Source organism: Teleopsis dalmanni, chromosome 2 (assembly GCF_002237135.1).
Source record: "Teleopsis dalmanni isolate 2A chromosome 2, ASM223713v2, whole genome shotgun sequence".
In the NCBI taxonomy this organism is placed as follows: domain Eukaryota; kingdom Metazoa; phylum Arthropoda; class Insecta; order Diptera; family Diopsidae; genus Teleopsis; species Teleopsis dalmanni.
Genome location: NC_051847.1, coordinates 176,512,682 through 176,540,002, shown reverse-complemented (window position 1 = coordinate 176,540,002; position 27,321 = coordinate 176,512,682). Strand labels below are relative to the sequence as shown.

The window sequence follows — 27,321 nt, the reverse complement described above, 5'->3', positions numbered from 1 at the left end:
TTAGACATCAACGCGCGTTGACAAACACACGAAGTCTTCTCTCTCCATTACACATTAAATTTACCAACAATTTTTTAAGCACGCCTCCAGCAAACAATGCAAAATTTGTTCACTCATCAGTATTAAAGCAATCGCTGAAGTGTCGACAGCGGCTGCTATGCGTAATTTCCTTACGAAAAATAATGTTTTACATTTAATTTATAATTTTAATTTATATATTTATATTTATTTTTATGATTTCAATTTATATATTTATTTTTATATATATTATATTTTATATAATTTAATTTTTTTTTTTGGTATTTTTTAATAACAAATTTTCCGTAGGTGCACAATGCAATTAATATTTAAAACAAAATTTTTATTGTAATTTAATGTTTGGTTATTTTTTTTTAGCCCAAGGTTATTAATATTTTAATTCTTCTTAATAAAATGTTTTGGAAATTAAAAAATTTTACCTAGGTAGAAAATACAAATATTTAAAATTAAATTCATTCATATTTGCAAAGCATCGCATCCTAACGACAAATCATGCGTGCATTTAAACGATGTTTACGCTTCCATTTCTCAAAATAAATAAAATTTTGCATGCCGACCAAATCCGACTGTATATGCAAAAACACGAGCATGTTTGAAGAAATATCAAAATGTTTTGATTTTCGTCAACACATTTCTTAAAATTTCAAATGTTACTATTACACAAACAAATTTCGCATTTCACAAAGTAGGAGAAAAGTAGGAGAAAAAAATTCTCTTGTGAGAGCGATTTTTTAGTATATTTGTTGTTTTATCTGGGGCGTGTTTTAAAAATTGTTAAAAAATTGTTTGTGTAATGGCAAGCGCGCGTTGACAACGAACGTTGCTGTCTAATGGGCCCTTTATGCAAATTAAGTAGACAGTCTCTCCATACTATGCTTTTATTTACACAAATATATACGAGCAAGTATGTTTATATATGTGTATGTGTGAGTGCATGTGTTAGTAGCTTTATTTAACACTTAAATATTTTTTGTAACTTTTGTTGCTTATTCAAGCGCTTATTTTTAGCTATGGAAATATGTTGTGTTATTTTCTCTTCTCTGCTATGAACAGCTCATGTACTCATGCTGCCTCAAGCGCTTAAATGTGTTAGTGTGTGGGAAGGGTTTTGTATACGTTTGTATGTGGTTGTAAATTTACTTGTCTCCTCTATAGTCTTGCATAAAACATGAGCTTTTTCCGCTTTTATAAATGTTGTTTTACTTTTTAATATCATTGTTTTCTGTTGGCAATGTTGGCTATGTTGGCAACGTTAGCATTGTTGCCGTTGTTGCCATTGTTGCGTTTGTGCTTTTATTAAATGTTGCTGATTTATTTCGCATTCAAAGTGGCGTTTAATTTTTTTTAAAGCCATGTTTTCATATTTTTAAATATTTATGAACTTTGCTTGTTAACTTGTTCTTACAATTTTTTGCATCTGGCAACCACTGCGAGTTACTTAATACCGAAATGAAAATGTGTAGAATTTCACAAACTTTTAATAAAATTTGTGATAGAAGAATTTTTGGTTTCAAGTAAATAAATTTAGATTGTTCAAAGTTGTAGTTTTTAATTAAAATAAAGAAAGATAAACAGCTTTGATTTTTTGAAACTTTATTCAACACAGAAAAATTATCGTAATATACGTTAGTGGTTATAATAGACTAGATCTGATCTCAAGTCTATTAAAAACATTTTCGCGCCTGCTACTCAACGCTACTCATCAGTTATTGACAAATATACAACTGTGAAAGCATAGCTAATGCCTAGTTATAAACAAGGTTATATATGCATCCATAATCACATACCAAAATCTTCTTCATCCACTACTGTACTTGTTTAATACCATTAATTATGCGATCCTGCATACATATAAAATTGTTATTTTATATATATATACTTATATATATATATAAATATATATATAAATATACTTATTTGGTGTCCATTAATTGTTGACTACTATGCGTTTGTGCATACATATAAAGTTCATCCGAGACAACCACAAACGTATACCAGAACCGAGTTGTCCTGAGATGACAATTTATACATTCATCCATAAACATATACAAGAATATAATTGTCCAAAATTGTGACTTTGTATATTCATCCAGTAACACATACCAAAATCTTTTCTATCCAATTCTTTCTCTGTTAGCTAGTTATTAAGGAATTTACAATATACAATACATATCTGAATCTGCTGCAACAATTACTGCATTAGCCATCTAAAAACGTGTCTTGCCAACAGCTGATGGATAGCAACTAGAGTAGATTGTGAAACCATCTTTAAAGATTTAAGACCCAACCTGGACTGTGTTTTAATCACTAACGGATATTGTTTCATTCTTCGAAATACATTTCACAAAATTATTTAAACTTCTGTACTATTGTGTGTCCACATTTGCCACATGCTCCCTATGGAAATTCGCTGATACCTCTTTAATTTCCTATAGTTATATTTTCACTCGTTTATTAAATGTCAATGTCTGTTTCGTTTTCTATTTAACAAAATAACTAATATATTTTATCATTGTTTCGATTATGCGATTTAAAGCCTTAATGTGTCTAATATATTAAAATATATGAAATCCTTCTAGAAATTCCATCCTTCGAGGCTCTACCATATTTGGACAACCCCATACTTTTCAGAGTATGGGATGCCAAAAAAGTTCAATCTTAAAAAACATGCAGTCATTTACAACACTATATCTCTAAAATCATGATCCTTGTGCTTTGAATACTTATCTTCTATCTGTTAATAGGTTATTCTGCTTTAGCTATTTATATAGTTCGTTTTATAATGCACTGAAATGTTGGAAATATTCAAATGTGAGTTATCGGTGTGATATGTTAATAATACTTTAAAACAATGTTAAGCAATACAACGTGAGTAATACATTTGTACTATAAGTAAAATGTTTGGGGAGTTTGCATTTGGGCCTAGAAGTCCATTATGTCTTCTTCATGCATTTAGCGTATTTTTCTAAGTGCAACTTACTCCATAAACTACCGTACCTTTATTAAAGAGTTTTATTTCTTTATCCCATATGAGTTACCCACCTACGAACTTATTTTGTTAATGCAACAGTGCCAGGCAACTCTAAGCACTTGTTTCATGCTTTCAATCTCCTATGCAAAACCTATACATTTCATTAGAATAAGTTTTTAGTTTTGTGAGGTGACAATTTAACCTACAGATCGCATGTCCGAAGTCCTGTAATAATGCTTAAATTATTTTTACATAGTTGCACATAATAGCATCACTATTACTGATTTCGATTGTAAAAATCCTGGTAGATTATTCTAGTGAAGCTTTCATTGTTCTACCACTTCTGTCTAAATGTCTTAAAAAAGAATTTTCGATTCAGTATGTTTTATCTCCCTTTGATATTATCTAAAGAGGCTTACCAAAATATTTGAATGAAGCAACATTTTTAGTTATGAGTCAAAATGTCAGTAAGTTTAATTTTTGGAATAAATTTAAATTTTAAATACTAACACTCATTTTGTTAAAAAATTATTCCCCTTTCAACCCATTCCATAAAGTACTTTAAGAAATATATATTGTAATTTTTTTTTTCTTCAAAAACAATTTCCTGCCATAAACATTTCTTCTTATCCGGCCAACAAAATCAAATCCTGTAAAGAAAAATAAACAAAAAAAAAATGTATAAAAAATGCAAACATCCTAAATCCAAAACAAAAAAAAAAAATAAATAAAAAATAAAAGAGCAACGGAACTTAATCCTTTATTTTTTACTTCAAAGTAAAATGTACTTAAAATGCAAAAATCTGCAGAAAAAAATTCCTGTGAGAATTAAACTCATATATCACTTTCCTGTGCCAACATTTTATCTCTTCTATTATTTTATCAGCCTACGAGAAAAATGCCGTACACCGAGCTGTTCTCACATACCAACCAAAACTTGAAACAAAATTTTAATTAAATTCAAAATGAAATGGAAAAATTAAATTGATACCAAATCCAAAAGGACAAGAATGTGCTGGAAACACAAGGATAAAGCACAACATTAAAGACTTTATCTAATTAGGAAATCTTAAAGTTCATATAGTAGAAGCCACTTATACAAACATTTATTCGATTCTATTACAATCCAAAAATCATTTAAGTAAAGCATTGAGTCCTTTATATATTATTTTACTTTCAATCCTAGAAAGGTTTACATATATAGAAATGTACGTACTATCCTAATATGTATATATGTGTGCTGATATGTTTTTATATGGAGTAATTTCCAATGCGTCCTTAATTAAAGCGATTTCCTTTTTCTGCCAATTCTCGTAAATTACTCCGAATTTAAGAAGCACAAGAAATAACAAGGACACGTAGTCTAGCTAAAGGATAAAAGCATTAACAGTAAAATATATGTAGACGCAAATGAACCTTTTGCACCTGAGCACAAAAACGTTACACTGACCCTTACACTAAAAGTATTCGAAGATTAAGAAGGACAATTGCAGAAATTATTTCGTTCATGAAATAAGGAGCAAATACTCGTATAAAAAAAACAACTTAAATGCTCATAAATATTTTGAATTTACTACTTAAGGAACTGCATTTGAAATGATTTCTGTATAATTTTTAACTAAATTTGGCAAATATTTTCAGTTACTACGAATTTATTATCTTTGTATGTTGTATATATATGTGACTGAGAATGCCTCTTTCTTTATTTGCAATAAAAATAATCTTGAACATGTATTATTTAATATGGGATAATGGTATACTGTGACCTATGGTGTGTATATAAATGAATACAACAGTGCAGGAAAATATTACAATAATCACTTAATTTTTGTCAATTCTATAAAGGATGAAAATATTCCTTGCATATTAAGCTATTTACTAAGATGAATAACATTTTTATCATCAGAATTATAGCTATTGAAAAATGAGAGCTCCTCTAAGAATTATGCTTCAATTAGAATAGATAATGACAACATATCACTCATTCAGCATCCTTAATACATGAAACTAATATAACCTTAAAACCCTTCGTATCCTTAATATACAAAGAATATATAATGATATGTATATAGGTATATTATGTATCTACTAATAATCATTAATTACCTTATATATGTTATGTCTACATTCCAATATTTTTTCTATAAAAGAAACTCATCAAATGGTGATAGAAAACATGAAAAGCCACAGTCTAAGACTATAACCCACTAAAACCAACTCTTAGCAATGAATGGATAAGATTTCCATCGCAATACGGAAGCTTCATACTTTAATACCTTTATCTAAATCAAAAATCATGGCCATCGTACAAGTAAGCGGGCAGTATGTGAAGGGGTTGGTACAAGCACGTTGAAGGTGGATTAGTGATAGACACTGTGACTAGTATAACGATTGTAGAATAGGAATGTTACGCTCATCGAAGAATAGGCTGAAAAGTTGGGAGGTTTGAAGCGTATTACTTGCAGCATATCGTCAAGAAGCATGCAAAAAACTCCAAGTGAATTGATTAGGTGTTAAATTTGATTGCATTGATCCTAGTATGACCTCTACAATATTTAATACTCTTAATACTTATACTGAACTTGATACTTTTCTTAAATATTTAAATAAAATATTGTTCCATAATAATTAAAATAAAGCATTTGGTCTTAGTATATTAACTTCAACGTCAGGATGTTAATAGAGTTACTTATTACCTTATACGAGTTATTATTATTAGTATTATATATTTCATACTCTTAAGAAGAGCTTTGGTTCCTATATATATCTTTTAGTAATTTCTGCTAGAAGCTTTTGATCTTACTTCTTTTAATTATTTGTTTGAATTATTTTAAGTCAGCCGTGTCCAGGACAACAGCACACCGAATTATGGAGTACTCTGGGGATTCGATATGAATAATGTATGTGAAATAGCTTTCTTGTCTTACATATCTGGGTCTATAGTTAACTAGTTTATATTCAGAGCTCTTTATTACATATAATTATTTTCCTACTATTTTCAATATATCACCATTATCAATTCCTTCATCCCCAATTGGAGCATAGGACATCCTGAATTTTCAATATATTACTGTACTTAAAATATAAATTAATAAAATAAAATAAAATACAATAAAATAAACTAAAAAAAATAAAATAAAATCTAATAAAAAAAAAAATAATAATAAAATAAAATATAATCTAATAAAATAAAACATGAAAATAAAAAAAATAAAATGAAATAAAATAAAATAAAATAAAATAAAATAAAATAATATAAAATAAAATAAAATAAAATAAAATGAAATAAAATAAAATAAAATAAAATAAAATAAAATAAAATAAAATAAACTAAAATAAAATAAAATAAACTAAAATAAAATAAAATAAAATAAAATAAAATAAATAAAATAATAAAATAAAATAAATAAATAAATAAAATTAAAATAAAACAAAATAAAAAAAAATAAAATAAATAAAATAAAATAAAATAAAATCAAATAAAAATAAAAATTAAAATAAAATAAATAAAATAAATAAATAAATATATAAAATAAATAAATTAAATAAAATAAAATAAAATAAAATAAAATAAAATAAGATAAAATAAAATAAAATAAAATAAAATAAAATAAAATAAAATAAAATAAAATAAAATAAAAAGAATATGAAGAGAATCCTTTACTCTACTTTCATACTAGTAGAAAACAATGAATTAAAAAAACTTTAATTAAATTTGAATGAAAATAGAATAATTAAATTGATATTAATATCAACTTTAAAATGTTATAGTGATAGTAATGTATTCCATAAACATTCCCATAAGGCTTTCAAATATCCTTTTTAATACTCTCACTTCAAAATTAATTAATAACTAACATATTTTAAATGATTTTACTAGATTTCCTATCATATATTCCTACCACTTAGGCAACTGTTCAACCTACTTGTGAGGCTCTTGACTATTTCTGTCTACATAAAATAGTTACAAATCTGTCTATTAAATCCTTTTTCACTCTAACAAACCATCACGTAAATATTGTGCTATAATGAGTATTCCTTTTAAGTGGAGAAATTTCAGCTACAATAACAATTTCAACAACATCGAAATCATCATCAACATCAGAGAAAAATATTTATTGGGTTTTTATGTGAAATAAACGATTTTGAATTGACTTCGTAAAACATTTATTTTATGTGAAGAAATTGGTATTGTGAATTGCCTTTAATGCTCGACGCTCCTCCAGTAATTTGTACATCCGAAAGGATAAAACAAACACATAAAGTCAATGAACTCATTATGCCTTTCTAGTAAATTTCTTTTGGACTAAATTTATTGTACAAATTTAGAATTTCCACAATTGAATTTAAGTGAAAGTCATTTCCAGTATTAACTTTCACCTTTGAAAGTGCGGCAATCATGGCGTATACGTAATCTTTATTGCTTCGGCAGGAAAGCGAAAATTAAATGTCAAAACTTATTAAACTTTTTATTACTAGGCAGTTTTCTTTTGATTGAAAAAATCATGACAATGAGAAGATATAGAATTTATAATAAGTTTTTATTAAAATTTTTGGAAAATATGGGATATAATGGGAAATATAGAAAATGTGACATATTCTTCTGCTGGAAATATTTTGAAAGTAAGTATTTGTTGTATAAAATGGTAATTAAGGAAACCTTACAGTGGGTGACTAATAACTGTCTCTATATCATGATCAATGACAAGTTATAATAATGTTTTGTTTTTGCCAATAGTTAATAGTCAGTATTTGAAATAATATTTCTGATACAGAGAAACCAAACATTTTTTAGGATTATTTTAAATGTCTTTTAAATGTCAGCGCAATTGGCACACTTTTGTACCATTAAAGTTATCACGTCTCTCCTAATGTTAATTTATCCACATATCTATTAATTTTGCAGCAAAAAACATTATAAGGTTGTGAGCAAAGGCTAGTTCCATAACCTCAACTTCCAAAACTACAAAGTACTACAGAATTCTGCGACTTGTCCTACAAAGTTCTACAGATTTTTATGATTCATCCACTAAAGGTATTTAGAATAAGACTAATAATAAGCTAGGAAACATAAACATAATGTAAATGATGACCACCAAATTATATTTGACCTTATTTAAAGGTAAGACTCAAATATGGAAAATAAGATATTATCAAAAATCAACCTTTGAATTGATAACAAACCCAAAAATAGTGCGGTAAGGTTCGTAATATCTTTATGCAAATAACATGACAACAAATACTATCCATTCTAAGATTGAGAACAATTTTATGTGCCTATCATCTGCATTTTTATTGTTCAGCGCATGTACGTTGTCGATTGACTATGCTAAAGACTAAGTTTTTGGAGACCATAACCAGTTCCAGAACGTATATTTACAAGGCAATTTATGCTTCATCAAATGTACATGGTGGTTTTTCAGTATGTGAGTTCTTATGGGGTAAAACAATGAGTCAATAAATCTTAGTGTACCCTTAAAATCGAATATTCTAGCGTTTTAACATATTAAGTGGCTACCAAACAATGTCAAAGTTTTGACTAATATATGAAATCTTAGATGATAGTTTTGATTGATATATAATATATCACTAAACCACTAAACGATTTGGAAATATATATTCTTTTACATATTTTTATATTTTTTATTAAACACAAGTAATCATATAAATATATAAAATAATTCCTAATATTATTATTAAACAAATAATAAATGAAAAAATTGAAGGAAAACCACATAGTGAACTTCACTATATCTCTCTCTAAATATTACAGTTGTTCTCTTTTTCGTTTTATTTTGGTGAAAAAGTGGAATGCTTTATGCACTGTCAGACCAACCGTCATAGGAATGGTGTGTCCGACTCCCTAACATAAGTAAGTAATATACGGTCTAAAACATCCCCTCTTCGACGAAACTTTTTCCCCTCAAAATCGCTTTCGTATTACTTCGAGGAGGGTCTCTTTTATGTTGGCATTTCAAGCCATGTTCTTGTGATTTTCAGACTTCCTGTTTTTCATCGCACTTTCTTGGAATCTGCACCATTTATTAACGTAGTTTTCTAATTCTTCTTTCTAGACCTAATTTTTTCTTTGAGGACTTGAATCACATATGACTCTATCGTTCACCAGTTCTCTGAGTTCGCTCTCATCTTTGTCACTATATTTTCGGTATTTATTGATACAATCTAAACTATTATCTCTTCTCTAAATGAGAGCCACCTAATACAGTAAAAAAGGATATGCTCTGCGTTATCACAGTCTTCGTCGTCATAAATTTTGCGCCAATATTGTAGTTATATTACAACGAGTTATTTTAAATGAATAAATAAATAATAAAAATTTTTAGAAAATTATTATTAAATCAAAAATTTTTATTTCATTATAAAAATTGATAAACTCCACTAAATGATTTGACGATATTTTATTTGTGTTACATTTTGTTGAGAAATCAAATAAAAAACTTGAATTCCAATTCAATTTAACATTTACTTCAATTCCTGTGCAATTGACAACTTCCGCTGTTTTATATTTGGCCCCAAGTGGAAAAGTATCTTCAGCAAAAGTTGAGTGGAACACAAATGCGAAAAGTTTTCTGCAACTGCAGTGGGAATGCAACATGCACCACTGCTATAAATTACCAAAACACACTAAACTTTTCTTGTGTGCATAAGCATCCTTCATCCTCCATGCTTCATAGAGAAGGATTGAGAGAAAAATTAACTTCAGTTATACATATAATATTTTAAATAAAATAAAAATATTTTTTAAGGATTTCAACCAAAATCATGTTGGATAAAAATATGGAAAACTACATTGAAATATTTGCCATCGCACACAAATAATTTAAAAATCGAAATAAATATCTTAAACATGTGATATATGAACTATACATACATATATTATATATATATATATGTAAACACTTTTGTTATGATATTATGTTCTGTATTATATACAAAAGACAATTACTCGTTCTTACAGTAACTGAAACCATATATGTATGGACAGAAAGAAAAAACCACAAAGAAGTTTGCGAAGCAATTGCATTGCAACATTTGTGATGGCTCAATGCAAAAAATGATGCCATTACGTGCAAGCAATTAAAATAAAATTCAGAAAAATTAAGGAATATTTAAAAACAAAGACATTCTCGTACATTAAACATACATGAAATGCACATGTAATCAGATACGAAGCAAGTAGCAGCGTTCCACGTACATTTCGCATTTAATGATGTCCAATGTTGCACAACGAAGAAATGTTGCTGCAACGAATGCAGCAACGCAACGAGCAACGGGCAACAAAGAAGTAAACAACTGCAACAGGACTCGCGTTGCAGGAGCTTCAGAGAAGGATGCAACTGATGTGCTATTGCAGACTCGATCTGGTACAAGTACACAACGATGGAGCGCTGGATTACACATGAATGCCAACATTTAATTGCCACAAGAAAAGAAGCTGTTATTGTTCGAAAATTAAACTGCTAAAGGAATTGGGAATTGAAAATATTGGAAACATTTTTGAGGACATTTTTCTCTCTCATTTTTTTGCATTTTTTAATTAATTGCTATTATATGAGAATTTAAGATTAAAAGTTAATACTCTTACTCATAATTATGCATTACATATTTGTAATTTATGTATACAAAAGATTTTTAAAAAATTGTGAAATTAATAACTTTTCTCAAGTAATTTACAATATACTTAAGGATAGCATTTGCTAGATTTATAAAGTAAGCTATATTAAATTTTCATAATTAATTTTTCTTTTTAATTTTTAATTATTTGTTTTTATTACTAAAATCATAAACTAAAATTACATCTTATATCATATATTATATATATATTATATATTATATTATATTTATAACGCGTACGTGCAGACAGAATCCGTCGAGAGTGAGAATGGATGATATGGTGATAAACTGGGAGGATAGCGTTAAATATCTCGGCATCACGTCGGACAAACGATTCACATGGCTTAAACATGTTCAACTGAAAAGAATTAGCTATGCCAAAATTCTTCATCACCTCCAAACCGCTATTCAGAAATGAAAATCTCAGTGTTAAGAACAGGATATATAACCAATTATTCCGTCCATCACTTCTATATGGTTGTGTAGTGTTAAGCAAAGCTTCAAACACTACTATTCACCAGCTAGAAATTACACAAAGCCAGGCTCTGAGAAGACTTTTCAAAGTTCCATGTTACATTAAGACGAATGACATCCTCATGGACATCAATATTGATGCCATCAAAAAATCCATAAAGGATAGAACCCTAAAACTATTTGCGAAATCTGACAGACTTACCAACACCGCGTTATCAAATCTCAAAATGGTTACAGGCTCCTCGGGAAGGTATGCGGATCTGAGGACAATTATTGCTTAGTCTGATGAAGTTATAAACAATAATCTAGTCAAGGTGTAAAGAGGGGGTAGAGGTAGAAAATACCTCGAGTTAAAAAAGAGTATAAGTGCTTAAGTGTACTAGCTCAAAACAGCTTCAACATAATAATTAATAATTATTATTATAAAAATTATAAAATTAGGAGAACAGAAAATAATATGAAAGTATTTAAGTAAATAATCTGTAAAAATATTAGAACATTGTAGTACCCTTAAGATGATTATAAAATATAATCGAAATATAATTAAAAAAAAAAATTTTAAAAAACAGAATAAAGTTTATTATATAGCTACTGACCAATTAACCCGTTTAAGAAACAAAATTATTAATAAAAAAATATATGGACCAATATATTATTAAAGTATTTATCAAAATTTCTGAAGAAAATCGCATCATATTTTCTTTTTTTATATTTATGCTTTCACTCAATAGTGAATTGGATTTTTTTAACAGACTGCTATGACCTAAAGACCAGCAGAGGTTTAGTTACTCCTCTTTTCTCAACAAAAGAGGAGTGTTTCTCTCTTCCTTTTCCTTTCTTTCTTTCTCCTTTTCTCTCTCTTTCTCTTTTTCTTTTTTCTCTCTCTCTTACTATCGTACTTTATCTCTCTCTTTATCTTACTCTCTTTCTCCCGATCTTTCTCTCTCTGTCCCTGTACCTTTTTCTTTCCTATCTTTCTCTACACTCTTCTAACTCCTTTTTCGCTCCATTTTTCTTTCTTTTATACATAATTAGCAATAATTCCTCTCAATTAAAGAAACATCTTCCATAATCTTCCATTTTCCATAATTAACTTTAAAAATAAAACGGAACTACACAATCAAAAATTTCAGTACGCATATCCACTTTATTTTCAAAGTCATATTGCTTTTCTAAATAGAAAGCAGCACCAGACTTTTCAAATATAATTGTTTTTCAAATATTTCAATATAAAATGAAAAATCGTATTAATTTTGCTCTGAAATAATTGGAACTGAATCAGCAAAATCCTATTAAACTCAGTACTCTTCAAGTGTAAAACGAAGTGTGCGTCATGCACTGAATCATTTCAATTATTTGTGGTTAGCGCAATTACGTCACTATTGTTCCCAAAAGTGCAGCACTTCAACACTTGTTAAAATAAAAAAATTAAAATTGCATTGCATATTTAGAAAAAACAAAGGATGAGGAGGGGGAGCGGGGTTGGAATATAATCACATTACTCAACTTCTATTTAAAAACAAAAAAAAAACGCTTAAGCTTACACCGAGATCCTTCGATGACTGTAATCTGGTGTTGTAAATTGGTTCGTTGAACATGTGCCAAAAATAATATTATTTGCATGTGCGACAACTGACAACTTCCGTTTCCGTTACCGCTTGCCATTGCCATTGCCCTAACGCCTTTGCTGTGCTCAATGTTTGCATACTTTAAGGCGCGTTCTTGTCTAACGTTTTATTTGTTACATATCCGGTTTCTCGAACATGAATTCTTCTGTTTGTTTTTTTATTATTTCCGTTTTATTTTTGCTCTACTGTTTCACAGCTACGCTTCTTTCCTCTTCTTCTTCGGGTGCAGTTATTTCTTTCATCTATCTCTGCTTCATACTCACTATTATTACTTTTGTTATGCTTAATTTATGTTAGAGTATTTTTGCCATCTCTGCATGTGTACGCAGGCGAAATGCAGCTCAACTTTTTTTTCGCCTCTAATTTGCTTGCATTGAACATCCCTGGAGCAATTCCTCTACTACAATTCCTCTAGTTTCTTATTTTTATTGTCCAACTGTCAAGACTCATTTATGTTGCTTCTAAGAGTTGGATTCCAATTTGTTTTTTTTTTTTTGTACTTTCTGGTGTTTCTTTCCATTGCCACATTTTTCAATTGAAATTAAATGAACGAATCGAATATAAAGCTCGCCATTGTTGCCACTCTGGCACTTAACTTAATGAGTCGCCTCAAGCGAGCATAGTGTTAATTACATTAAAAACCGTTACAAGGATATTTATGCTTTTTGCTTTTTATTCCCAAAACAAGCGCTAGGAGTGGTTATAACATTGAAAAATAAACAGACGTTTCAATATTTTCATCAGCAAAGCAAGTCGCTTTTGTTCGTAGCCAGCACCACAAACCTCTGTCTGAGGACATAATAAATTTAATTTTAAAAAATAATTCGGAATAGAAATATATGGATTGTTTTGTTTAAAGCAGACAGAAGTTAACCACATAAATACAGTTTAAATGCAGATTGTATCATCAAAGTGTGATTATTAAACGATTTTAATGTGATGTGATATATTTATATGCTCGTAGCTTGTAATGGACTGTAAGATCAGAGAACTCATTTTCATCATAATCAGTTTATTTAACATAAACATGCAAGAGTTTCTTGCATTGCAGATCCTTTTCTTACCTGTTCATCAGCTATTTCTTTTCTCTTTAAGCGCCGTTGACCTGTAATCCGCATCAGAGAAATAATATGCTGTTTTCTCTAAGCTGTTAAGCTTTATTTTTTCTGTGTTCCTTTAAGTAAAAGGCATTTAAGTCTTGAAGTCTTGAAACTGGATCATCCAATACTACAGCAATATCATTTTTCATTGTTTAATCTGAAGAAGCATCCTACATGTCTCAACGATTGTAATCACCACTGCTCGATAGACGCTAAACGAATTGGAAGCATGCACAGACTTTTTAATGTTAGTCTTTTCGGTTATATACTTGCTTCGATACCGAAATCTATTTTAAAACTATCCACATAGTTGTAATAATAAAACTATTTAACAATAATCCCATTATGTACTCCTATTGTTGAGATTAGAATCGTGTTAAAAATTTTACAGTGAGCCACATTTGAGAAAATGTCATGATAATAATTTTTTCAGAAAGTTTCGTTGCTAAAAAGGATTAAATTAAAGTCATGAGAACTGTCATTATATTAATGACACTTCTCATTGATGAAATGGTAACTGTATAAATCATTTGAAAGAAAATTTTGATGGAAGCTTTGACCCATCCTTAATCAAACCAGTTATAATGTTCATTATTCTTGCCAACTGTAACTCATCTTATGACGAAAAGAAACTATTTAAAAGTTAGAAGGATTCGTATAGAAATGAAAAGACAACAACAAAATTTTTAGTTAATTTATTGAAATTTGGCCTACCATCCAACGCTGTTTCAAATATTGCCAATTACACATTGGATTTTATTTATAGTTAGTTTTTAATCCGTATATATTTTGTTTGGACTGCAAATGTCAGGCTTGGAAATGTTCTATTGCGTATTATAAACACAACTCATTGTTTTTTGAGTTAACATTGTGAAGAGGTAATAGAATTAGCTGATATATTCCTAATATCAAAGTTTTATGTATTGAAATGTTTTGTTTAGGATAAAGAAAATGACTTTAAGAAATTAAAAAAAAATTAAATTTTTAATTTAACAATGGCATATAATCAAATTGAATTAATTTTATGCATACATATATAAACTACATCATTCAAAAATCCATTTCCGATTTTTAATTTTGTAAAATCCTTTCTTCTCTATCAACAATGCACAATTTAGTTAAAACTTCATTCGCGTGATGCATCAGGAAATTCTTATTTGCATTCAATTCAGTAGGTAACTTCCATTTCTCAGTAGAAAATAAAAAAATCAAAAATAAAAATTACTTATTTTGCAAATAGAAAAAGTATATATGTATTTTATTTTTAGAAATTTCTTTAAAATTCAATTTTTGAACACCTTTGTAGAGAAAAAAAAAAAAAAATTATGGAGTAGAGGAACCAATTTTCCTCAACATTTTATTGGATTGAATTTTGTGCTCTTCATTTTTGTTAAATATTTGTGTAGAGGAAAAAACATGTTCACACCGCATAACCACATGCAAACTTCAAAGAGGAAATTCAATGCAAACAAGAAATGCAGCAAACGGAAATCCTTTCAAAATATTTCTAAATTGTATTCCCTTTTCTTAGGTGTAAAGTATTCAATAAAATGTAGTGTTGCCAACCGCATTTACACCACAAACAACGGAAATAAAAGCGGTGTTTGCTAACAAAACTTAATTTTTTTTTCATATTCCCAAATACAGACAGGCACACCAATACTAAAAATCTATTATAAACTGCCATTGTATTTTATATTTATATATAATTCCTTTTTCCCTTATAATGTATGTATATAATGTGTGTTTATGTGTAGTGAAATAAAATATAATAAAATACATTCAAATCCTATTTTCTTCGTAAAAGGAAATACTTTTTCCTTTGCAGGCTTAGTACTCTTCCCTGGCTGACTACATTCGCATTTGTTCGCATTTGATTTTTATGGGATGCACAGTTAAATATGAAAAATCGCATTTGTAAGCACATTTATACTGCGATTTTCTGATTTATATAAAAATATAAAGTAAAATATAAAGTAAAATACATTTCTGAAATGTAACAAATATTTTTTACTGTGTACTCATACCTCATCATACTTTAAAGAACAAAAGTTAATGCCACTGGCAACAACAACTACAACAACAACCATACAATATTGTAGACACATTTTTGTTGCGTTTACAATTCATTTCATGCAAATCATATAAAAGTTTACGTAAATTCAAAAATTATTGCAGAAAATAAATTCGCATTATATTTTCCTTTCTGATAATTCTATTTAAACAAAAAAAAAAAGGACGAAAAATAAAAGAATTCTCTTTTTTTTGGTTTTTTTTTTTTGTTTGAAAGTCGAAACTTGTGCAACCACAAAATGCTGCAGAAAATGTATGCTGCCACATCAACACCCTTGAGAAAATAAAAACTTCAGCATATGATGATAACAATTTTCCAAAAAATAAATTCCGTAAAAGCGAATTACCAGCAACAATACAACAACAACAACACCAACAACAACACCAACACAACAACAATTGTTAAAGTAATAATACAAATCGAGCAACCGTAGTAGCCAAACTGTGTTGGCACAATATTAACATGCTTCTTCTTACTGGAGGTCACACCAGAGAGCAGAGGCCCGCGTACAGGATTGCAAAATTGCACAGAGAAAACGTGTGGAACTTTAGTAGTGATTTCTTTATACTTTTTTGAAGTATACTTTTCGGCGTAACAAAATGACTGTGCAAAACCATTTTTATTTTATGCTGCATTTCAGTTGCCTTTACACCATTTTTACTTAATTTTTTCTGTATTTCTGCTGTATATTTAAGTATTTCAATGCTTAAATATTCCCTTACCAGCAATACTTATCCATGGCGACAGCAACAGCAGCAACAGCAGCAACAACAACAACAACAACAACAACAACAAAATCACCGACAACGACAGTGCAATAACCATCAGACAAATTGCAATACATGTGCACTTGCAATGCAAGAAATTGCGATTTTATTTCATTTCTTCTTTTGGTGTTATTATTTTGGCAGCCGGAAACGGAAAGAAATACAATTTTACTCTATTTTAACACATATACGCATTCATACCGCACATATATGCTTTACAGTGTGTGTGTGTGTGTGCGTGTGTGTATGTGGGTTACGTGTGGCATAACTATCATTAAAGTAACGAAATATTGTGTGAAGTCTGTGGTCAGTTCCGAGTGGCAATGAAAGATGGTGAGTGAGAGGTGGTGAGAGGTGGTGAGTGGTGGTGAGTGGTGGCGAATGGCGAATGGCGAGTAAACATATTTACTTGCTTATTGTAAGTCTTTCAGCTTACATTGAATAAGTGATTTTTAAAATAAATATGAATTTTAAGTGGCAATTTCCTTATCATAATCATCAATTTTGTGGAAGAAGCTTTATGCATACAGATTTTATATCAATGAAATTGGCAGAAAAATTTTACAGAATTATGACATTCATATTATAAGATTTTTATAAGGTAATAACAAAGAGCTTCTTATAATAAAGTGTTATTAAAAAGATTGAACGCTAGCATCGAATGATAAAGCAGCACTAAAAGATTTCAAAGGAAAGGTGTTTTACTATATTAGATAGCATGGATGCTATTAAAGAATGATAAAGAAGTAGTGAAGAAGTTTTGGAGGTAAAGATTTTTCTTAGAATGCTAACAAGTTTTGCAGAAATTTTTGCTAGAACTACATAATTTTATAGTGACTATAACTAATACCGAATAAAGCTCTTTAAAAGAATTTGAAAACTGATGTAAAACACCACATTAGGGTTCAGAGTGCTGTGGTGCTTCAGAGTACTGATTCACAATTGTGTGGTAAGTGATCAATTAATTTCTGAAAGTAGTTTTAGTGAGTTAGAAAATCACATGATAGTCTTATAAGAGTTCCTGACGACAACCATATCGGATTGAATCATGAGCTGTACGCGCTTTATGATGACCACGAATTTATATAGGGAATTAAAATCCAATTTTATTTTATTAGCTTAGTCATATCATAGGATGACGATGCTCCTATAAAAAAAGAACTTGAACCAGCTGGTTGAGTAAGAAAACGAAGACATAGATCATGTCTCATATGTAGTCATCTAGTTGATAGAGCACTAATTGAAAATAATGCAAAGGGACTCACGCAGCAGAGGTGCACAAAAAGGAGTATAGTGTTAGGATAAAACCCGATAATAGCTAAGTAAGCTTGGTAAGGATAGGCGACATAATACAGCCCATTAACATCCAGCCATACCACTGCTTTCGTGGAATTTGGTGACGATGCTCTTGTGAATAAGATACTTGAAACTGGATTTGAAAAAGAAGACGTAGATCAAAACTCTGTCTCTAGCCGGAGTATCAAGTTGAAAGCGTACTAACAAAATATGATACAGATCCTCAAGAATGCAGGCACGCAGTAGAGGCGCTTAAAGAGGACTGTAACACCAGGCTTAAACTCGATGTCGGGTTGTTAAAGCCAAATCAGCTTAATCACGACAGTGACATTATTCAGCGAATAATCATCCAGCAGTACCATTCATTCGTAAGAATGGACGTCTCCAGTATTTCTGAAAAGGGATGAACCAGTATTTCTGAGAAACCTTCCTTAGAATGCCGCCTAGCTAACTTTCTCCTCTTCTATTCTCTTTAATGTTCCAGTCCTGTAAATAGGAACCTATATGACAGTGATTTAACTACGAATTCCTGCCCTATATTTTCTTCTCGTAAATTTGATTAATTGGTGAAAAAGTCTGCCATGTAATGTCAGTCTGCCATATAATGTCAAACTATTTAATTGCAAAAATAATTATTTTGCTCAAAATGCGATGATTTTTCAGCTCACACAAATATGCATATAAATAGCAGCAAAATATTGCAAATCTTTGAATGTTATGACGCTTCATTTGGCTCATGATATCAAATATATTAAAAATATAACCAAATGTATATATAACGCCCACCTTGAGTGTGGCTGGACATTAGAGGGTTAAAGTGCTTTATTTGCCATTTGATTGTCAATATTAACAGCTCAGTGATTTGAAGCTAATATCCAAAATACAAGTTTCAGAATATAATACCTACATTGTTTGTTTTATAATATCCATATATAAATGTTAAATTCACAAAATTTAAATTTTAATTGTATTCAAAAAGGGTAACACCTATAAAAAAAAGTTTATTTATATTCAGTATTTGTCTTCCATTTGTAACAAAGAAATATTCTGTGCCAGTGTTGAGTAAAAACTGAATTGGCACTCAGAAAAGAAAATCCCACTTGTCTAGGGATGCTAGAGTACAATTTATTTTATTTATAAATTTAAATTTCTCTTTATTTTCACCATCCACTTCAACTCTTATTTATTACTTATTTCTTTTACAAACTTTTTTCCGCAACAATGTCCGGGAAAACTGTTGTGCAAGTAGTGCGATTAGTGCAATGCAATCAAGTGGAATTTGCAACAAAGCAATTCTACTAAGACAACTACTAAGAAATATTCTTTAAGCAAAAAACTTTATTTTTTCTACGGCCACAGTTTTTCCTTGGATTTTCTTTAATTTTCTTCAAATCCTATTCTATCTTGCAGGTGTCATCAAGCGAAACTCAATACATCAGAACAGTTGAGAATTTAATAGCGTCGAGACTGAGTTTGAAACTGCAATTGCAGCCAGCGCACTTCTCGGGCGGCAGTAATTCGCATATGATAAATACGCTGACGGGCGGCAGCGGGGGCAATGTCGGTGTGGGCGTGCCATATAATACATTGAATGCGCATGGTAGTGGCATGCCAACAGGCGGTTTGGTATTGCGCTGCACAGCACAAATCGGTGATTTGTATCAGGAATACAAAGAAATCGAATTGGGTACACCGCAAAAGGATCCTGTGCCGGCAAGAGGTAAGTGCAATCAAAGCGAAATAACAATAAAAACAACAAGAAAAGAAAAAATATATAAAAAATTATTGCCATTTTCACAACTATTTTCACAATTTTTGCAATTTTCCTGTTAACAAGAAAATTTTCAAAACGTTTACCTACACTGGAGACACGTTCAATGTTGAGTGGGTTACTTTGTGTGTGTGTGTGTGTGTAATGTAGTGATGATTTAGTGTTGGTGTGTTGGTGTGTTTTTGATGTCCTTACAACTAAATAGATTCCTTGTTGACATTTTTAGTTTTCTCCTGTTTGAAAAATGACAAATGCATATTTAATCCTTTTTTTGTTACTTTTTTCCTGTTTGTATTTCTGACAACAAAACAATTTCTCTTGTTTATATTTTAATTATTTTGTTTACATTTCACACACACCAACCAACCAACACATGTCACATATATAGATATGTGAATGTGTGTGAGTGTAAGTGTGTGTATTCCAGTGTTTATCAACGTTTCATAAATAAGTTATCTGCAGTTCATTGCCTTGGGACATTATTCAATTTGTGCTCTCATATTTTCGCACAGCTCATGCATATTTTAAGTTCACCTTCAAATGTTTACCTTTTAATTTATACAATAAATTTTCTTGAAATTTATTTAATTTTAATGCGATTATTCACAAAATAATTCATTTTGCTATTTTAAACCTTTTATATAATATTTAACAATTTTTAATTAAGTGATAAAATTAAATTGAGCTTAAAATTTTATTTTAAAAACACTATCGAAATGTAAATATGTTTTATTATTGAAAAAACATTTATATTATATTCAATTTAATTTAATTTAATTTAATTTGATTTACTTATTGTTTATTTATTGCTTGACATATGTATATATACACTAAAGATAGGAATATATTTTTTTATAAATTTTAATATTTTTATTATCAAAACAAATGAAAAGGTAGGGAGTTGGGTGACCTCAATTATTGCCATCCTTAAAAGTAATAAATAGAGTTTTTAGTTTATTTTTACATATAAAACAGGCCATTCCAAAAACATTTTAAGAAAATTTATTAAATTATTGTTACATATTACTATATTATATATATTAATCATATTATAGCCGTCGACATTCTCATTCATCGCAAGCTTGATTTCAATTCGAATATATAATTCAATATAGATAATACAAAATTTGGAAAATTTTAGTAGGAAAATTATTTTTCCAGAAGTTTGTAGTTTTCTGATTAAGAAAATAAACAGAACACAATAAATAATTTTCAAATTTAAATATAGCCTCTGTGTTTTTAATTCCGTTCAAGTACAGAAACCACGCTATATATTTTTTTATTATTTATTTATTAATAAAAAGAATTTATTTACTTATTTTAAACAGGCCTGTTAAAATATTAATTTTTTAAAATTTCTTTACCTTGATTTTCTTGTTTTTAGTGCTTTTTATTGTTAAATTCAAATTCCAAAACCATTCCTCCCCAACACTTGGAATTTTTTAAAAACCCATATATGTTTTTTAAATATACTTAGCCAGCTAACAGCACCAAGATTTTTCTAATAAGTGCACGAATTGAGAGTCAAGAATATTAACTGTAAGGCTAATATTAATTTAGTTCTAAATTTGTTCTATTTGTTCCTAAGGAATCCAGTTACAATAACACAAGAAGATTACCCATGCTGCTATTTCTTTCTGATTCATTTCGATCTTAAAGTTGTCGTTCTTTAACAGTATTCGACTGTCAAATTTAACAAACACTCCAGCTTTAAGCTACAACTTATACATAATTGGGAATTACACACAACAATGTCCAAAACATTAACCATTTTTGGTAATACTTTACCGACTGTTTTACTAAACCTAATTTAATGGCAACTAGAGGAAACAGAACTGCTTCTCAATCTAAAAGATTTCTTCATTCTTTTTGGAAAAATTTCAAAAAACTCTTAAAGTGGAGGAAGCAGAACTGTTTTAGGATCTACAAGACTCTTTCATTTGTAGAATTCAAATCTTGTAGAATAATGTCATTTCATTTCAAAGCTATCCCATTCACACATGAAACTTAGATCTTGTGTTCAATCACTCTACTAAGCAAACTACATTCGAATGATCTTTAAATCACTTCAAATCGTGTATTTCTGGTGTGAATATAAAACTTTGTTGAATGCCTAATTCAGATTTATATATTTTCTTTAAATGAATAGAATGCCCAAAAGCTGACGGGGCAGAAGTTATATCGGAGTACCGAATTCAAGCTATTTTTTGAAGAATAGAAAAGAATTCCTCAATTTTCTAGTATACAGTCAATATTATACCGTCCAACAAGTGGCCTCACTGAAGTGAAGGATTAGCCGAAGTAAACCACGAAACTACTTGGGTCCTTTTTCGTCCTTCTATTCTCGGATGTCGTTATTGAGTTAAAACTGTAGTGGCTTTCGTTCGCATAACTACATCTCTTGTTAATACAAGCAGCTTAAGGTTGCCTGCCAAGTCATCACCAACCCAATGGTCTCCTACTTGCCAGTGCTGGCTGGACATTGGCACAGTATATGCACCGCTGTCTCCTTTTCTTCTAGACATAGTATCTTCTTCAGCAAGAGTTATCTTTTTGAGGTGATACTTGAAGTTCCCATGTCCAGTAATTAGTGAGGTCAGCCAGCTTAGGGTGCTCCGCAGATAGCTAAGCACTTTTTTCACTTCCCTGACCCACGGTTTCGGCAACATGAATTTGGTCTCTCTACAAGTGCTCAACTCTCTCCACCTCTCTCTCAACTACAAACGATAGAATATTATCGTTTATAGCAAACACAAGCAGCAGGCTAAATATGAATATTAAAATAAAATCTCATTTATATGTATTATAAAAGAAGGAAGGCTAAATTGTGTGAGAAAACTATAATCATATAAATATTAATTTTTACTTAAGTGCATTTCGACTGACGTAATACCTTTTTAGCTATTCCCAAATATCCATAATCCAATATCCATATTACAAATTTGTTCTTAAGCTACAAATAACAAGGGTTGAGCTTCCATCCTGCCAAATTTGTTACACAAGCTCGTACCTTGGACACCTGAACCAAGGCGGTACTTGACTTGCATTGTGTAAACATGCTGTGTCATCAACTATAAACTCATATAACATAATTAAAAGCTGTAGGCAAATTTCTCCTATTGTTTGTCAAAGAAATTATAAAAACTTCAGTAGAAAGATTTCGAAAAGTACTGAACCACAACAACAAAATTTATTTATTTTCATTATTTGAATTTTTGGGTAACCATGCAGCTGTGTCGACTATTGCCAAATACCCATCATCAACTTTAATTAAATTTATTTTTACAATTCAATTAAATAAATAATCAAATTTTAAATATTTTTTTCAATACATTCTCTAACTCTACACAATAATATTTTTATTTATCTTGCTTTATTATTAAAGATTTTGGCTTTAAAAAAAAAATATGCTTTCATCTGTTTTAAAGACTCCAGTTCTGGGAAAAAACAAAATATTTTCAAATTCCTAGGAAGAGTAAATCCACAAAAGATGAAAGAAAAACACTGATATCCAGCAGTTCAAATAATGACAACAACAAAAAATGTTTGTAAACAAAGGACTTGAAACTTGGAATGGTTGTTGAAGTAGATTGGCATGTATTACAGGACCTAAAATTAACCAATGGCGCTGCATGCAGCCATTTTTCTAGTGCCACAAAATAATGAAAATCAGTAGCAAATTGTAAACAAAGGAACAGCAGGGAAATAAGTAAATAAACACAGACAATACATAGATATTAGTAAATAAAATATGTATTACGGAATAATACTGAATATCCAGTAAAAATCAATAGAAATATGAAAAATAAAATCGTGATTTAATTTTTTACACTGACCCAGTAAAAAAATGTATAGATATTTGTCAGAAATAGTCTTTTTTCTAAATTGAGTTATGAATTATTATGAAAAGTATTGCCAATCCAAAGAACGAAAATGGAAGGGATTACGTGGCCTCAAGTGAACGTAGAAAAGGAAGGCCCTTTTCTAAGGGAAAGAAAAAGCTTACAAAACAGGGGAGTAACTGATCTATAAGCATCGCATTATACAGCCTTGTTATAGATTTGGTATTTGAAGGTTGCCAGTCGTAGTTATTATGGAAAAGCGATAGTACACTGCGACCTAAAAAATTGCCACATATAAAAATAAAATTAAATATTAAATATTTAATTATTTTTTTTTTGTTTTATTGTTTTTAGAAGTATTCTTCATCGATTAAATAAATTTTCGAAACAGTTTTACAACTTTAAAATTACTACTACTATTACTGTTGTCCATCTCTCCTAGTAGAGCATAAGGCCTCATTTTCATCTTAGGATCCATGATCTTAAATGTCTCAATGATCTGTTTGAACGTAGAGAAACAATCACCACTAATTTTTTTACTTAAAATTTCGGAACAAGAAGAAGCCATTGAGACTGTAAAGCGAATAACAAATTAATTCAACGTTTTGAGTGCTTGAAAACTCTTTTATTTGAACTGATATTTGAGAGCTCGCATAATCGTGGCACAGGATGATCTTCTTTCAAGTGTTGATATTCTTCAATTCTCTGAAGACTTCCGATAAACAAATGATCTATACCACTTAGAACTGATCATTCTACGTTATTCAAGTGATATCGTTGCGACATGACCCGGTTTTCTGTAAAAACATGTAATTATTTGCTGACAATTTTGTCGGTTTCTGCTCACTTTGGCAAATCCAAACAGTGGAAATAGTGGAGCGTACTAAGAAAGGTTGCGAATCCCAAAGAAATTTTTTAATCAAGTAAATTATTGGAGTGTTCATGCATACAATTGTTTCGGATTTCACCAAATATTTAATATAAAATAATATAATGTTAAATTTTTCTTCCCGCAAATGTCGCATCTTATACCAAAAAGAAACTATTTGAAAGTTATAAGGGTTTCAATAATAATAAAAAGACAACAACAACAATTTTAGTTAATTTATTGAAATTTGATTGCTCATACAGCCACAACAACGTTTAAAGTATTGTCAAGTACTCATCATCATTGGTCTTAGGAAACATTTTTAGTCAATAAATTAACTAAAATTTATATTGTTGTCTTTTCATTTATATTCGAACCCTTCTAACTAAAATAATATATTTTGCTCTTAAAGCACTACTGGGTAGTATAACGTTTTTTTCTTTTATTTTAAATCTTTAGAAATATTTCATATACAACCAAAATTTTCTCCATATCCTGCGGATCGTTTTCATAGCAAATCAACATGCGCCGCAGGATATTTTTTACTCCTCAAAGCGAAAAACGAAACAAAAGAAAACCAAAGCGCCCAGACGAAGGCAGACATACTTTGAATAGCAAAAATTAAGAAATTTTTTTTCTCTCTTCATTTTTATTTATAAATAAATTATTTATTGTTTTTTTTGTGTAATTTTTTGTGGTCTCAATGCGGACACAAAAGTAACTGAGACTCGCCGTTGCTGGGAGCACCTTTTCAGGCACAATTTCTAAGCTCGTATGACAAATCCTCCTCATCCTCATTTGGTGGATTTGTTTTTTGTATTACTATTGTTGTTGTTGCTGTTGTTGTTTTTGTTGTAATTTTGTGAAATTGCTTACCATTGATTCAAAGGATTTTATTTAGTTTTCTATAAAAATGCGAGTACACAAAAATGTAGGAAACTTTAATTGGAACACGTTTCGAAATTGCTGAACTGAAATCGGCACCACCGAAGCACCACCGTTGCTGTCTCTCCTTCCTTCTGTTATCCTTATTTGTGCTTTTGTCATGTGAAAATATTTTTAAGTACGTTGCTTTCTATTTTTTTTTTTTGTGGATATTTTTTTTTGTTTGTTTACTTAAATTTTCTCCATTTTTATCATTACGGGGGTTTATTTTTTGTAATTTTTTTTTTAATTTTTTTTTTTTTTTGTCGTCCTGGTACATTATTTTGATGTGCGATGTTGACTGCTCTCATTTGTACTTGTGTCATCCTTTGAAATCCTTTTCACTTGTTTTTAGTTGTTTTTGGTTAATGTAAACAATGCCATTATATATTTGTGTTTTATTATTTTTATATATTTGTGCCATTTTTTGCGTTTTAATGTATTTCGTGTAAGTTTGTATGATTGCAAGTGACAGTGATGACAGCGCAGCATACAAGCAGACAACTCTCAGTGCAACATACAGGAATCTTCCAACTACAAAAAATGGAATGGAAAAAGGATGAAATACATTAAAACATCCAGCAAGCAAAACTTGCCGCCAGGTAAAAAGTGTTCTGATTTATGTGAACGCTGCTCATTTATCATTTTAGTTGCTGATACGAGAAATTTAACAGAGGAAAAAGGATGTCATATACTCGTATGAAGAAAAAATAAAAACCGAGATGTATTTTGAAAGGAAGAAATTGTCTCTGCGCGGGACAATAAGAATATTTCACGTTCGAATTGTGGAAAAATGGCATTTACTCGTTTTTTAGTTTTCTTCAATTGAAATTGCAAAAATTGCTGAAATTAGCAAAACAAAACACGAAATCAATCAGTTTTTCCTTGTTTTTTGGGAATTAATTAAAGGAACTGATGAAGAAACAGTGAAAGAGAGAAAAATCTAGGGTTCTAACTTGAAAATAAAATATTTTTAAATTTAGTCAAACAGTAACAGTTAAACATGAATCGTAATATCAACAAACTTAAAAACAAATCGATGGCGGTTAATTGAAACCTTATGCTCCACAAGGAGATAAATGAATTAAGAAGAAAAAGATAGTGGTTAATACTTTGAAACTTCTAACTTTCTAAAAGAAACATCTGTATGTCAATTTATAGCGTACATATAGCCCAAATGTATGATAGCTCTCTAATAGACTACATTCATCACTCACATAGAATAAAAGACGCCTCATCAAATATAACAATATGTCTTCATTAAATCGCTTTTATTTAAAGCCTAAGAATAAGTTTCAGAATCTTAGAAATTAAGTTTACATTAGAAATGATTTTATATAAATCCACTACAATAAATTATAAAATGAATTGCAAATTATTTTAAGACGCTTCTGAAAAAGGAACCAGGACATATTTATCAGATATCAAGGCAGATAAGTTGAATTAAACAGGACAATCCTTAGGTAAGCAGAATGACAGATCTATCATTCCGTTTCAATCTAAAAAAATTAATCATATTAGCAAAAGGTTTAGCTAGGGGACTCACATGGTTTACAAGATTTGAATCTGCATCTGCCTTATTCTCTCGTACTCGCCTTTAACCATCGGAACTTCCGAATCGAAATGTATATTTCATTTCGGATATACCGACATGCATAAATTTTCATTCTTAGAATCTTGGCTTGAGCTCTTTAGAGGATTTTCACATTTTACGAACTGCCATTTCTATATAGCTGTAAACCGTACATCTAGATTGGTTTAATGGCTTGGTTATACAATCCAATATATTTCTAGTTTGGGTTCCCAAGCACTCCAATTTAGTAGAAAGTGAGGGTGGAGTGAGCTACCTATCCTGGCCGTCTCTTCTATGGAAACTCCAACTCCAATCGCTAACAGCTACAGTGAAAGACCTATTTAAGACCATTTTTTGCG

The 27,321-nt window shown here is 29.8% G+C and overlaps 1 protein-coding gene across 1 annotated transcript in view; it reads left to right on the top strand.

Annotated features, from left to right (window-relative positions):
- Positions 1 to 27,321, top strand: part of LOC119684614 — a 108,414-nt gene that overhangs the window by 78,896 nt on the left and 2,197 nt on the right. Inside the window, exon 5 of the mRNA XM_038098691.1 lies at positions 19,395 to 19,704. Coding sequence (XP_037954619.1) covers positions 19,395 to 19,704 — 310 coding nt within the window. The remainder of the gene's footprint in view (positions 1 to 19,394; positions 19,705 to 27,321) is intronic.